This window comes from Misgurnus anguillicaudatus, chromosome 15 (genome assembly GCF_027580225.2).
Source record: "Misgurnus anguillicaudatus chromosome 15, ASM2758022v2, whole genome shotgun sequence".
Taxonomy (NCBI): domain Eukaryota; kingdom Metazoa; phylum Chordata; class Actinopteri; order Cypriniformes; family Cobitidae; genus Misgurnus; species Misgurnus anguillicaudatus.
This window is the reverse complement of record NC_073351.2, coordinates 5,385,377-5,397,819: the sequence shown is the minus strand read 5'-3', so window position 1 is coordinate 5,397,819 and position 12,443 is coordinate 5,385,377. Positions and strand designations below refer to the sequence as shown.

The following is a 12,443-nucleotide window of genomic DNA, read 5'->3' as shown; positions in this document are numbered from 1 at the left end:
GCCATCTAAAGAAATCTTTATAAAGACTTATTTGCTGACAGACATTCGTAAAATCACAGTAATGCAATGTTTCTTCTAAGTGTTAAAATGTTCGTCTGGTAGGCAAACACTGAGTAAAAAATGTCCATGCATGACATAAAGTCAAAAACAGAAGGCTGTTCTCTTTGCAGACATCATGTGATACACATACAGCACAAATTGCAGATTAACATCCAAAATTAGTTTTGAGGTATTATAATTCACAAATAAATGTATTAAAATACTTCTGAAGTAATTAGAAACATTAAAAGGCACTCAATAAAAACACGTTTTTAAGTTTTATTTCTGGCTAACAATGTTGCGTGCGATAAGCTCCTTCATGATCTCATTGGTTCCTCCATAAATGGGCTGCACTCTAGAATCAGCAAACGCCCTGAAACACACAAAACAATCACTAAAACACTTCTGATGACTTCTGTAATTCACTATATTATGAATGGTTATTCTCACATAGACTCTCAATACTATGTTCTATTAATCATATGATAATCTATCTCTGCAATGCTTTTAGGGTAAACATGAATCTGTGTTGTCTGGTAAGAGGTCAAACCATTGGCCTTTAATGTAAAACAAGCTGTAGCTGAAGCTTTTCATCGACCTTCTTAACAATAAAATGATTAATATAATGCATAGTTTAGGCCCTTTTGGTAACTTCGAGATGATATATAGTCTTTCTGTCTCCAAAAATCATCAATTGCCTCCTGTGAAATGTCTCCTACTGTGACAGCGCCATAGCACCTATCACCGAATGTTGATTGTTTGTCCGAGTGAGTGGAGGGGGCGTGGCTTAGCCATAGGTCAATTGTCAGTACTGAGCTCTTAATACAGTGAAAACGGTGACTGTCACTCACTTGGCTATTGGATATTCCCACATGTAACCCCATCCACCATGAAGCTGCAGGCACTGAGTAGCAACTTTATTCTGTAAATCTGAAGCCCTGCGGAGAGGTCAAGACAAACATGTAGGTCCAGTACTCTCTAAAACAGTTAAAATTATTACATAGCTATTAAAAATGTAAATGAATAAAAGAGAAATTCTTATTTCTTTGGAACAATGTTATACATGTCCTACAAAATACAACAAACCTGAATATGGCACACTTAATAAATAAGTAAAATATGTCAATTTCCACAATAACATTTTATATCTATATATACAGAGTTTCACAGACAAGGCTTAAGGTCAATCCCAAACTAAAATGAATGTTTGAGCACTCTTAACTGAAAATACCTTGCCCTGATAGGTCTTAAAATGTGTCATTGTTTGTCTCAAAATGCACACCCTTAAAGGATTAGTCCATTTTCCAATTTACTCACCACCATGTCATCCAAAATGTTGATGTCTTTCTTTGTTCAGTCAAGAAGAAATTATGTTTTTTGAGGAAATCATTACAGGATTTTTCTCATTTTAATGGACTTTAATGGACACCAACACTAAACACTTAACTAAACACTTAACACTTTTTTAGATGGAGTTTCAAAGGACTCTAAACGATCTAGCGAAACGATTGTCATTTTTGACAAGAAAAATAAAAAATATGCACTTTTAAACCACAACTTCTCGTCTATCTCCCGGCCTGTGACGCGCCAACAATACGTCACCATATGTCGACCGTTCCGACGTTGTTGTATGTGGAATGATACTAATTAATGTTTTTGTGTCAGTTTATTGTTTAAATTGGTCCGCAAATATGCATTTCATATATGTAACACGTGACCTTTCCACGTTATTACGTTGTGGTTTAAAAGTGCATATTTTTCATTTTTCTTGTCAAAAATGACAATCGTTTCACTAGATAAGACCCTTATGCCTCATTTGGGATCATTTAGAGTAATTTGAAACTCCGTTGAAACTGCAATTTTAAACTGCATTAAAACTTTTAAGTGTTGGTGTCCATTAAAGTCCATTAAAATTAGAAAAATCCTGAAATGTTTTCCTCAAAAAACATAATTTCTTCTCGACTGAACAAAGAATGACATCAACATTTTGAATGAGATGGTGGTGAGTAAATTATCTGGATCTTCCCCAAGAAAATCGACTACTCCTTCAATATTTATTTATAAGGCATTTTTTATAAAAGTGACTTAAAGGTGCAGTGTGCAAATTTTAGTGGCATCTAGTGGTGATGTTGTGAATTGCACCAATGGTTCAGTCCACTGCTCACCCCTTGTTTTGAAACACATAGAGAAGCTACGGTGGCCATCACCGGACAAACAAGTAATCGTCGGAGACAACTTAGTAAAAAAAGTTTGTCAGTAAAGGGGTTCTGTAGAAACATGGCGGCACAAAATGGCGTCTTCTGTGTAAGGGGACCGTCTGTGTATGTATATAAAAAAGGTCTCATTCTAAGGTAATAAACACATAACGGTTCATTATGAAAGGTCTTTATACACCCCTGATCATATAGTTTTGTATATGATTTTGCATTTCTGTCAAGAGATCCTTCTAAAAATTACACACTGCACCTTTAAAGGTCCCATATTGTCAAAAATCTGAAATGTCATAGTATTTTTCATGATTACTGAGGTCTAAGGGCTATTTACGTACCATATAAGTTTTAAAACAGTAATTTCAGTCAAATTCACACAGCCTGCTTGAAGTAGTTGTGATTTTTCACAAGCCGTTGTGACTTTCGTAAAAACATGACGCCAGGAACACTCAGTCACCGCCTTCTGTTTTTTGTACCTAAACTGCTACTCTAGAAAGCTTTGAAATATGGGACCTTTAAATATCGTAATTTAAGTAAGACATAGCCCTGACTTCAGCTAACCCTTGTCTGTAAAATCTAACCATACTAGTTTAAAAAAAGGCACTAACATGCAAATTTAAATGTTGTGATATGGTTACTTAAATTAACTTTAGTTTTTAATATTTTAAATCACATCAGCATTTATAATAGACAGCATATACTCACCAGTATTTGGCCATAGATGCTGTGCTTGAGTCCAACTTTTTCTCACTGTGCAGCTGAATGCAGCTGTCAATAAACGCTCGGCCGACACAGATCTCTGTTTTTAACTCTGCCAGTTTGTGCTGTACTGTCTGAATGAAAAATATACACAGAGAGAGAGAGAAAACTAAGCTGAAAAACTATTCTGTGCAGCAACTTTATAAAACATTCATTCATTTTACATCAATAATACTGAATGGTCAGATATACTTGATTTGCCTTAATTATGACAACAATTATTGGATGCCTGTTATGTTTAAAGCACACCAAACAAAATATGGGATGTATTTTAACCCTTAGTCCACCTGCAGGTCAGCGATGGTCTTGCCAAATGCCTTCCTCTGCATCACATAGTTCCTCGTCTCTTCAAACATGAACTCACAGCTAGCAAGGGCCATGACTGCAATAATAAGACGCTCCTGCAGAATGACAGAAACAAGCAAAACACTAATATTTAAGACATTTTGATTTGGTGCCGAAGGACAAAGACTGGTCTCTCTGTGTTGTTTTAACAGAACCAGTAACCAGTCATATGTTTATTGCTCTGTGACACGTGTCTCTTCTCGTTTCTTATCACATTATCTGTACTTAACAATGTACTGTATGCTGCTATATTGCTCCAATGACACACTTGTTTATGGCTTGTACACATTTTCTTAGCCTGGTTCATCAGCCCTTTATATTATTGGACAGGAAGAGGTTAAAAAGATTAAATGTACAGAACTTCATTTACCTGCACAATCTATATATCTGTGTCACTGTCATATAGGATATTTCTACACTAAAGCAATGTTGTTGCCTTTTAGTTACATGGGACTAGTCATAATGAAATAAAAAAATACAGAAACTAAGTTAAATATTTTAATCTGTTTAATTTAGGCAATGCAAGAAAACTAGGTTATCTTTTAACTCTGTTTATTTTAACGGGACAGTGCTTTTCAAAAATAAATTATTATTTACTCACCCTAATGTCATTCAAACCCAGCTATGGCTTGCTTTCTTGTTTGAAACCATACTATGTTTAAATGTTTGACCTTATGGATGATAAACATTTTATTTTGTTTGGTTGGTAATTGAAAATCGCTGTATTTGATAACAAAATATCCACTTACTTAATAAATAGATAGATATACTGTGGTGTAACCTTGAGAGGAAGTGCTAAAACCACTAAAATCACCTGCAGGTTACAGTCTGTAGATATTTGTAAGGTTTTGTTCTGTGTTATCATGTGTTCTGTTTGTTTTTGCTATTAGGACTTTTATTTTGACACCCTGTTCTGTTCCGGCATTTATTTTGAAATATCATCATGTCACACTTCACACCCCACTTCCTGTTTGTTCAGTATATAGCCACTTCCTGTTCATCTTATCACTGCTGATTATTACTGTATCTTGTTTTTGTATCTGCCTGTTTTTGACCCGTGCCTGTTATTTGGATTGTGATTGTTCTCTGCCTGCCCTGACTAATTGCCTGTTTGTGGATTACGATTTGGATTGCCACTTGTTGGATATGTTTGCTGGCCCTTTTTGAGATTTACTCATTAAAACTCTTTTTGCACATGGATTCTACTCTCCTTTGCTTTCTTCAAGCCCCCCACGTTACAATATTAAGACACTTAAACATTAATGCAAATTCAATAAGCACCATTAGATGTGTACTTTAACTCATACCTGTGGCAGTTCATTCATCAGGTAATAAAAACCTTTATTGGGCTGACCCAACAGAGCATCGGCCGGCAAACGCACATCCTCAAAAAACAGCTCTGCTGTATCCTGTACACAAACATATGGTACATTAATCACTCGACTCTTTGCCAATCAATAATCATTCACAAACATATAAAACAATAATGTTTCAATAAAATCTCAATAAGCTTTAATGCAAACTGTTAGGAAATTTGACAGCACCTGAGCTTTAAGGCCGATCTTCTCCAGCTTACGGCCCTTGTTGAAGCCCTTAGTGCCGTTGTCAACCAGGAACAGACTGATACCATGAGCCGCAGTCTTTGCCTCACGATTCGTCACAGCGACTACGATCACCACATCACTCATCCAGCCATTAGTAATAAACACCTTGCAGAAAAAAAAACACAGCACTTTCAGATAAAAAATATCTTACAAAGTCAGAAGAACTGCAGATTCTGATTGAAACTAATATGAAAACAACTGTGTGCATTACTGATGATGGGTTTTCTCAAACCTTGCTTCCATTAAGAATCCAGTCTGTGCCATCTCTTTTGGCATACGTCTTCACTCCCTGAAGGTCACTTAGGAAATACAGTAAAAAAGCCCATGTAAACTCAAGGATAAACTGTGTATATGTGCAACATAATCTCAAGGCAAGTTGTGTTATAGTCATGAAATATTTGATTAATTTATTTGTGTTCATGGACCTGATTTTCCTCTTTTATTTGTGCCATTAATCAGGAATGTCTTTTTCATGTCACTTCTATAAATAAGTTTTTCTGGTGATCCTCAATACTAACCCTAACCCTACACACACACACACACACACACACACACACACACACACGCTGTTATACGCCATATAACTCAATGTATCTACTTAAGGGTTAATGGCGCCACATGGTGATCAACAATAAAAATGACAAATTTTACCTCAATCAAGAATGCATGATTATATGGTTTCATGTCTTTGCAATCAAAAAATGTTGTTATAATGGAAGTCAATGGGGCAAAAACAGTAAATGACGGAGGAAAAGAATAAAAACTGATGCTGTACAAAAACTAAAAATGCATCAAAACCAATGTTTTTACCAATCTTTGGCATGCCCAAGACTATGAAAAAGGTAAAAAAAATCCAGTCCACAATCACTTTTTTTTTATATTAAAAATCAGTCCATTTGTGCCCCCCCCCAAATCAGTGACACCACTCATGATTGGCAATTAAAGAGTTAAAATTATGGACATTTTGTAAACATTTGGTAGGTTTTATCAGTACTAAGGGCGATTAACAGATTTATGAAAAAAAATTGGAAAAAATATTCATCTGATACATTTTTACAGCTGTCTAACTAGGTGGCCCCTTCTGTACACGAACAACCCGAAAGGGTAGTAAATTTGCCCACGGTATATTTTTACGTTTTTGAAAAATTTCAAAGCATTATCTAAAAATATCTGTAAATATAAGATTTGTCACCAAAAATCATTCCATTTGCTGAAACACAGAGAAAGTTGTGGCCAAAATTAAGACATTAAAAAACAAAAATGGCCTCAACAACCCACAAGGGTTAAATCATTGTCACTTGGGGTTGGGGTTAAATTTGGGGTTGGGGTTAGGATGTCTGAAATGAAACAGAAAATCATTCTAACCCCAACCCCAAGGGACCTATTTTTCTTAAAAATAGGAAAAAAACAATAAGAAAACAATACATAAAATGACACGAAAAAGTAAGTAGTGCCATGGACACGAAAAACTATTTATCGAAATTCGTACTGACACAAAAAAGACATTCATGCTCAATGGCCCGAATAAAGAAATGGCATGGAAAATCATGTCCATGAACACGAATAAATAAATCAAATATTTTGTGACTATAACACGACTTGCCTTGAGATGGGTTTATATGTGACAATATGACTCAATATAACAGTATCACAAGCAAACATAAAAGCTGTTTCACACAGTACACGGCAAGCGGCAAAATCGTCGCACGGCTTCAGTTTTTCTCTTGTATTGGAAGCGTTTTGTGCAGGATTTAGTGCAAATTCGCTTGCCATGAAGTGCCATGTCTGGGATTTTGGGTGCACGAACTAGGCGTGTGGACCAACTCCGTTTTACCTCTGTTTTGCCGCTTTCCGCACATCTCCTATTAAATAGGAACTAAACACTCGCATTTGCCGCGTACCATGTGAAACGCCCTTAATGCATGCTAGGAAGTCCAAATTTTTATGTCTTGAAAAGTGACTAATAAGTCTTTTATTATGTAATGTGATGGTTGAACTAAAGGCCACCTGCCAGCTCCAGGTTCTGTCATAGCAATAGCCCCGATGCATTTCCCAGCAGTCATCTGTGGAATATAGCGCTCGATCTGAGCCTTCGAGCCATAGTGACAGATGTACGGCATTACGATCTCAGAGTGGAGGGAGAAGCCAGGACCACTGCAGTTACAGTACATTCTAGTAACAAAGAGAAACTTGTGAACAAAGCCAATAATAAATAATATGGGAAAAAGTTGACACAGATATTATTTGTGTTTAGTTGCAAAACTCGCTGTGATTGGTTTTACTGAAACTGAACTGGCAACCAATTCCTAACTTCTACATTTTCCCAAACTCTGTCCACTGTGCCCTACAGGTGATGGCGGGGCTACAATTATATATCTGGTATACAATTGTAGATCTACTCACTGCTCCTCCCACACTATGGCAGCAGACTGCAGGTCTCCACCAATCCCTCCCTGCTCCTCAGGAGTGAATATTCCCAACAATCCCTGTTCTCCAGCCTTTTCCCAAACCTCTCGGCTCACCTCACCTGCTTTCTCCCACCTGTAAACACATAAAACATGAGCGTGATAGGGAACAACCTCCTCCTGAAAGAACCGGCGGACATTCTGACGAAACAGGTCATGATCCTCTGAGAAGATCCGTCTGGTGCCGATGTCCATCAGAGACTTTGTCATAGAGGTTTCAGGTCGAAAGGGTGCTGCGGTTTCCCCATGATGAGGCTCTGAATGCTGCATCCTGGGAATCAAATTAACATCTTAAAATAAACTTTTGAGCTTGAATAAAGCACTAAATAATCAAGCATTATAGCATTACAAGATCTCGCTATATTAACAAAAGGCCCTGAGATTTCTCATGGAGGTGAAATGCTGTCTGGTGATATCAGTCTTTTTTGTTTGTGTTTCCAGTAATGTCCGTTTGGGAACACATATAAAGTCTGAGGTGCATTGTGTTTGACTGTTAATCATTAACGTGTGAAGTGTCTTAGCAGTTTCATCTGATTTTTACATGATTTAATGTCAAGTATTACAGTGGCTGCACCATTTCTATCGTAAAGAAGTGGACAAATATTAAAGATCAATAGTATTTAAACATTGATTGATTGGTCAAATGAAAGTGTTTTCTCAATAAAAATGAAGGTAAAAACAATCATAATACATAATGTTGTTTTTTATTAAATATATGTGAATGATTTGGTAAATAAAACCATGTGTTTACTTCACTTGAACAAATTATTAATGCCTTAATATTATATAGCCTTATTAGTATTATAAATATATTATAACAATTATTATTAGATATATTATACATACATGCATACATACTAGAGATGCACCGATGTATCGGCCGCCAATATTTATCGGCCGATTTTTGATGAATTTGAAACCATCGGCATATCGGCAATAGCACGAGAAAGGCCGATGCCGATTGTTTATTAATTAACTGCATAAAGAAATCCATTATATGTAAAAAATGAGTTAATGTTGTTAATAAAATAAATGCTGAATAGCAAAAAACACCTTTGAAGGTTATCATGCTGTCTCATTATATTAGTTTTAGCTTAGTTTGTGCCTCTCTTATTATGTTGGTCAGTTGAATGTTAATTAGATCCAATCCATGTTCAGGAAAAATTATTTGATGCAGAAATAAACTAGCTAATAGACCAACTGTATAGTATTGTATACAAGTGTTTAATATCGGTATCGGCCAGAAGTTGTCTGTTTAATCGGTATCGGCCCAAAAAAATCCTATTGGTGCATCCCTAATACATACATAAAAATGCATACCATTGGACGCTTTATTATGATTGCTTGAGAAATATTCAAGTTATTTTATTTAACCTAACCAGGTTAAAAACTTATTGAGATTAAAATCTCTTTTACAAGAGTGACCTGGCCAAGAAAAGCAGCAACAAATAGCAAGGGTATACAAATATAAAATGATACAACAAAACACATAATTTGTTAAAAGTAGCTTTAAACATTTAATGACAGAAATGTAGTAAGCTTTAAAGTAACGTTATTAGTATTCTAAGAGGATGCGGCATATTTATATTTAAACCCGATAAAGGCACACCTGACCTGTCAAATGTCTTAAAAATAGGCACCAGAGCAATGTCTGTGGTAACTGTGGTATAAAATACACATAAAATATATGCAAAATGTACGTAAAGCATGAAACCAGAAGAAAAGACTTCTGTGCAAGTCAAGAAGATACAAAAGACAGCATAAAACAACACGACTCTCACCTCGCCATAGAGAGGATAAACGCCTGTTTACTCCGTACTTTAACATTGTTCTTCACAGGAGAAAAACTCCTTAATATTTTTAGTGCAAACATTTCTTTTAGATGTGATCGATCCCGAAACAGCAGCGGATTACTTGACTGACAGGTCAAGTGAACGTGAACTTTACTCCACATTAAAAAAAATACTTCCGCCCAAATAAAAAAACACGTCAAAATAAGAGTCCGCCATATTTGAACAGTTTGAACATAATTAATTTTAATGACCATTATGAATTCTTTTTTATTTTGAAGCAGCATCACAATATGAGGCATATCCATAAAGTCTTCTGTGATTTGTAAATAATATAATTATAATCCAATAAGTCTTAATCAATAATCAGTTATGTTGTTTATTATTTGGGAAGACATAATGGTTGTATACATATATTATGACAACATGACAGTGTCAAATAGAGTCAGCTAATCTTTGTTCTTATAAATAAGTGAAACAGATGTTGTACTGCTAAATACACTGAGAGCGCGTGCGTGTTTATTTGTCCTGCAGAGGGCGTCACGAGACCTTTAAGGTATACACATTTGGGAATAGAATAAATTTGTCATAACTATAACATTTCTTAGTTAGAATGTCTTACTAGTTATTTCTTAGTCCGTATGGAGTAGTATTGTACTCTTTTTTTTTATATCGTTTTATTTTCTGCATTATATGTGGTCCTGCTCATTTTTATTTTATTTTGCAATGAAAAATCACAAAATCACTATTTTCGGCATTATGTGGTCCAAGTCATTCACTTCCAAGCTTGATAATCATTCTGTTAAACGAAAGATTAATGATGTGGAGAAAACAATGTCATTGGTAACACTTTACAATATAAGGTTGTATAAGTAAACCAAATGCATTAACTATGAACAAACAATATTCAGCATGTATTCATTCTTGTTAATGTTAGTTGAGGTTAGTGCAATTATTCATTTTAGCTCATGGTGCATTAACTAATATTAACAGTTTAAACGATTTTAATTTTTGATTTTAATAATATTAGTAAATGCTAAAATAAACATGAACCAAGATTAATAATGCTGTAGAAGTATTGTTCATAGATAGTTAATGTTAGCTAAATAACCAATTGGTAACCTTATTGTAAGGTGTTTCCATTATTTTTTTTCCTCATTAATCTTTAGTTTAACGTTTGCCTATCAAACTTTTAAAATAGATGACTTGGACCACATAATGCAGAAAATAATACAATAAGGGTCCAATATCCTCTATGCTACTGTTTAAAAAAACATCTCACAATGTAAACCCAAGATAATCTGCTTGATTAAATACCAAAGAAAACTTTCCAAATAACATATGGTAGTTCTGATTTATTTTGAGTCACAACATTTAATTTTAAAGGGGACATGAAAATCTGAGTTTTTACATGTTTAAGTGCTATAATTGAGTCCCCGGTGCTTCTATCAACTAAGAAAATGTGAAAAAGATCAACTTAGTTTTGGGAAACCATTATCCGCAAGCATGTGAAAAATAGCTCATTGAAATTTAACTCCCCTTGTGATGTCAGAGGGGGATAATACCGCCCCTTTATCTGCACTATTCAATCACTGCACTGCCATTTAATACAGAGATCAGCTTATTTACATTGCAACTGCACATTTTTACTCACACCGACAAAGTGCAAATTTTATCATGCTATAATAAATAATCTATATGATATTTTGAGCTAAAACTTCACATAGCAAAGATTTATTTGAGATCTTTAAAAAGTCTGTGAGATGTACCATTTAATGAGCTTACTATACTGTAAGGGGCGGTTTCCCAGAAAGGGATTAGACTAGTCCTAGACTACAATAAATGTAAGGGCTGTCCAAACTGAAAACTCCTTGCACTGACATACCTTAAAATACATCAATGCCCTTTGTTTTGCCTCAAAATGCACACAAGTAATGTTTTTAGTAAGGCATGTTTGTAGTTATATTTCATAATGAAACCAAGGCCTAGTCCTCGTTTAAGATAATCTCTATCCGGGAAACCAACGAGAAACTATAAGAATAACACTGTAAAAAATTTGCTGTAATTATGCAGCTGGTTGCCAGTAACTTACTGTAGAAGATAAAGACTGAAGATCTCTATTGTTCATTTAACTTTAAACAAACTTTTGCCAGTAATTAACATAAATGTAAAATCTACAGTGTTACTGGCTGGTAGTTGCCAGTAATACCCAGTAATACTGTAATTTCTACAGAATTTTTTTACAGTGTGGTTACTATACAGTAACAGTATTATACTTTACAGTAACACCTATTGAACAGTAGTGCATATTTATTTATGTTTTTACATAGATTTTTTGCACAATGTTGTTAAAGCCATATTATAAGAAACAGCATAGCAAATATCTCAGATGTTTGAACTTAAACTTTATATTTAGACTACATGTCAGATTTATTGGGGCACGATTCATGTAATAATGATTGTAAATGTCGTCAAACATTACTTAGTGTAGTTGGCAAAATGGGTTATAAAATATAGCCTACTGTTCCACTTCTGTTTCATTAAATGTTTCTTTGTTTTGGGCAGCAACCAGTTTTGTAATCAATGAAATGTAGGCTAAACATTTTATATAAGTTTGCATAGCTTATCACGCTTTAAAAATAAACTAATAAACACTGAAGGCTATTGTACTTGGAACAATTGAAGGCATTTAACAATATGGGTTTTTTTTTTCTTTTGATAAATTGCTTCTGCTTATTTAGTTTTTAAATCAAGTCGCTTAGATTAACATCTTTGAATTAAATAATGCGAACATAAATGTCACATACAATTGACTATTTGCTGACGATGTTGTGACGTATTGTGCATTACACAAAACAAGTTAAATTACATTAATTCTTTTCATAACAACCCATTTCTCTTATCTGCTCTCCTCATCCAGTCGTTTATTGACCCGCAGCGTGAATGAAAGTAAGATGTGACGCAGGTGATGCAGACTGACGCACATGGGCCGTGTCGTCCTCCTTTTCCTCCTCCTCCATCCACGAGCTGCCGGAGTCAGGACCCGTTACACGCGAGTCTTAGATGCAGTAGAGCTTATCTGGTTTTAATAATAGCCAGCGACCTGATTTCAGCACTGCAGGGACTTAACAGCTCCCGCGCAAGCAAAGCCTCTATCAGCTCGCGCTACTGGACCTGAGCGGCGCTTGAGAGCGCGCGCGCGGCACCGAGCCAACATCACAGCGCTCGACA

The 12,443-nt window shown here is 35.3% G+C and overlaps 1 protein-coding gene across 2 annotated transcripts; it reads right to left on the bottom strand.

Annotated features, from left to right (window-relative positions):
- Positions 1 to 12,335, bottom strand: acadl (acyl-CoA dehydrogenase long chain). Of its 2 annotated transcripts, none has more exons than XM_073853302.1 (10): positions 12,197 to 12,335; positions 7,361 to 7,693; positions 6,965 to 7,129; positions 5,190 to 5,256; positions 4,898 to 5,062; positions 4,661 to 4,762; positions 3,296 to 3,409; positions 2,955 to 3,082; positions 891 to 977; positions 1 to 412 (listed from the first exon to the last, which is right to left on the bottom strand). In XM_073853302.1, coding segments are annotated over exons 1-10 (1,257 nt in total). In that variant the 5' UTR covers positions 12,199 to 12,335; the 3' UTR covers positions 1 to 318. The 2 variants fall into 2 exon arrangements, with proteins under 2 accessions (XP_073709403.1, XP_073709402.1); XM_073853301.1 differs by lacking the exon at positions 12,197 to 12,335 and adding an exon at positions 9,204 to 9,380.
- Positions 12,336 to 12,443: the final 108 nt, after the last annotated feature.

Excerpts from the sequence above, each read along its gene's own strand:
- acadl (XM_073853301.1), bottom strand. The coding sequence starts at position 9,376 with ATGTGGAGTAAAGTTCACGTTCACTTGACCTGTCAGTCAAGTAATCCG. Across the intron at positions 7,130-7,360 it reads GCCATAGTGTGGGAGGAGCA|AATGTACTGTAACTGCAGTG; the intron begins GTGAGTAGATCT and ends CTTTGTTACTAG. Across the intron at positions 5,063-5,189 it reads GGATTCTTAATGGAAGCAAG|GTGTTTATTACTAATGGCTG; the intron begins GTTTGAGAAAAC and ends TTTTTCTGCAAG.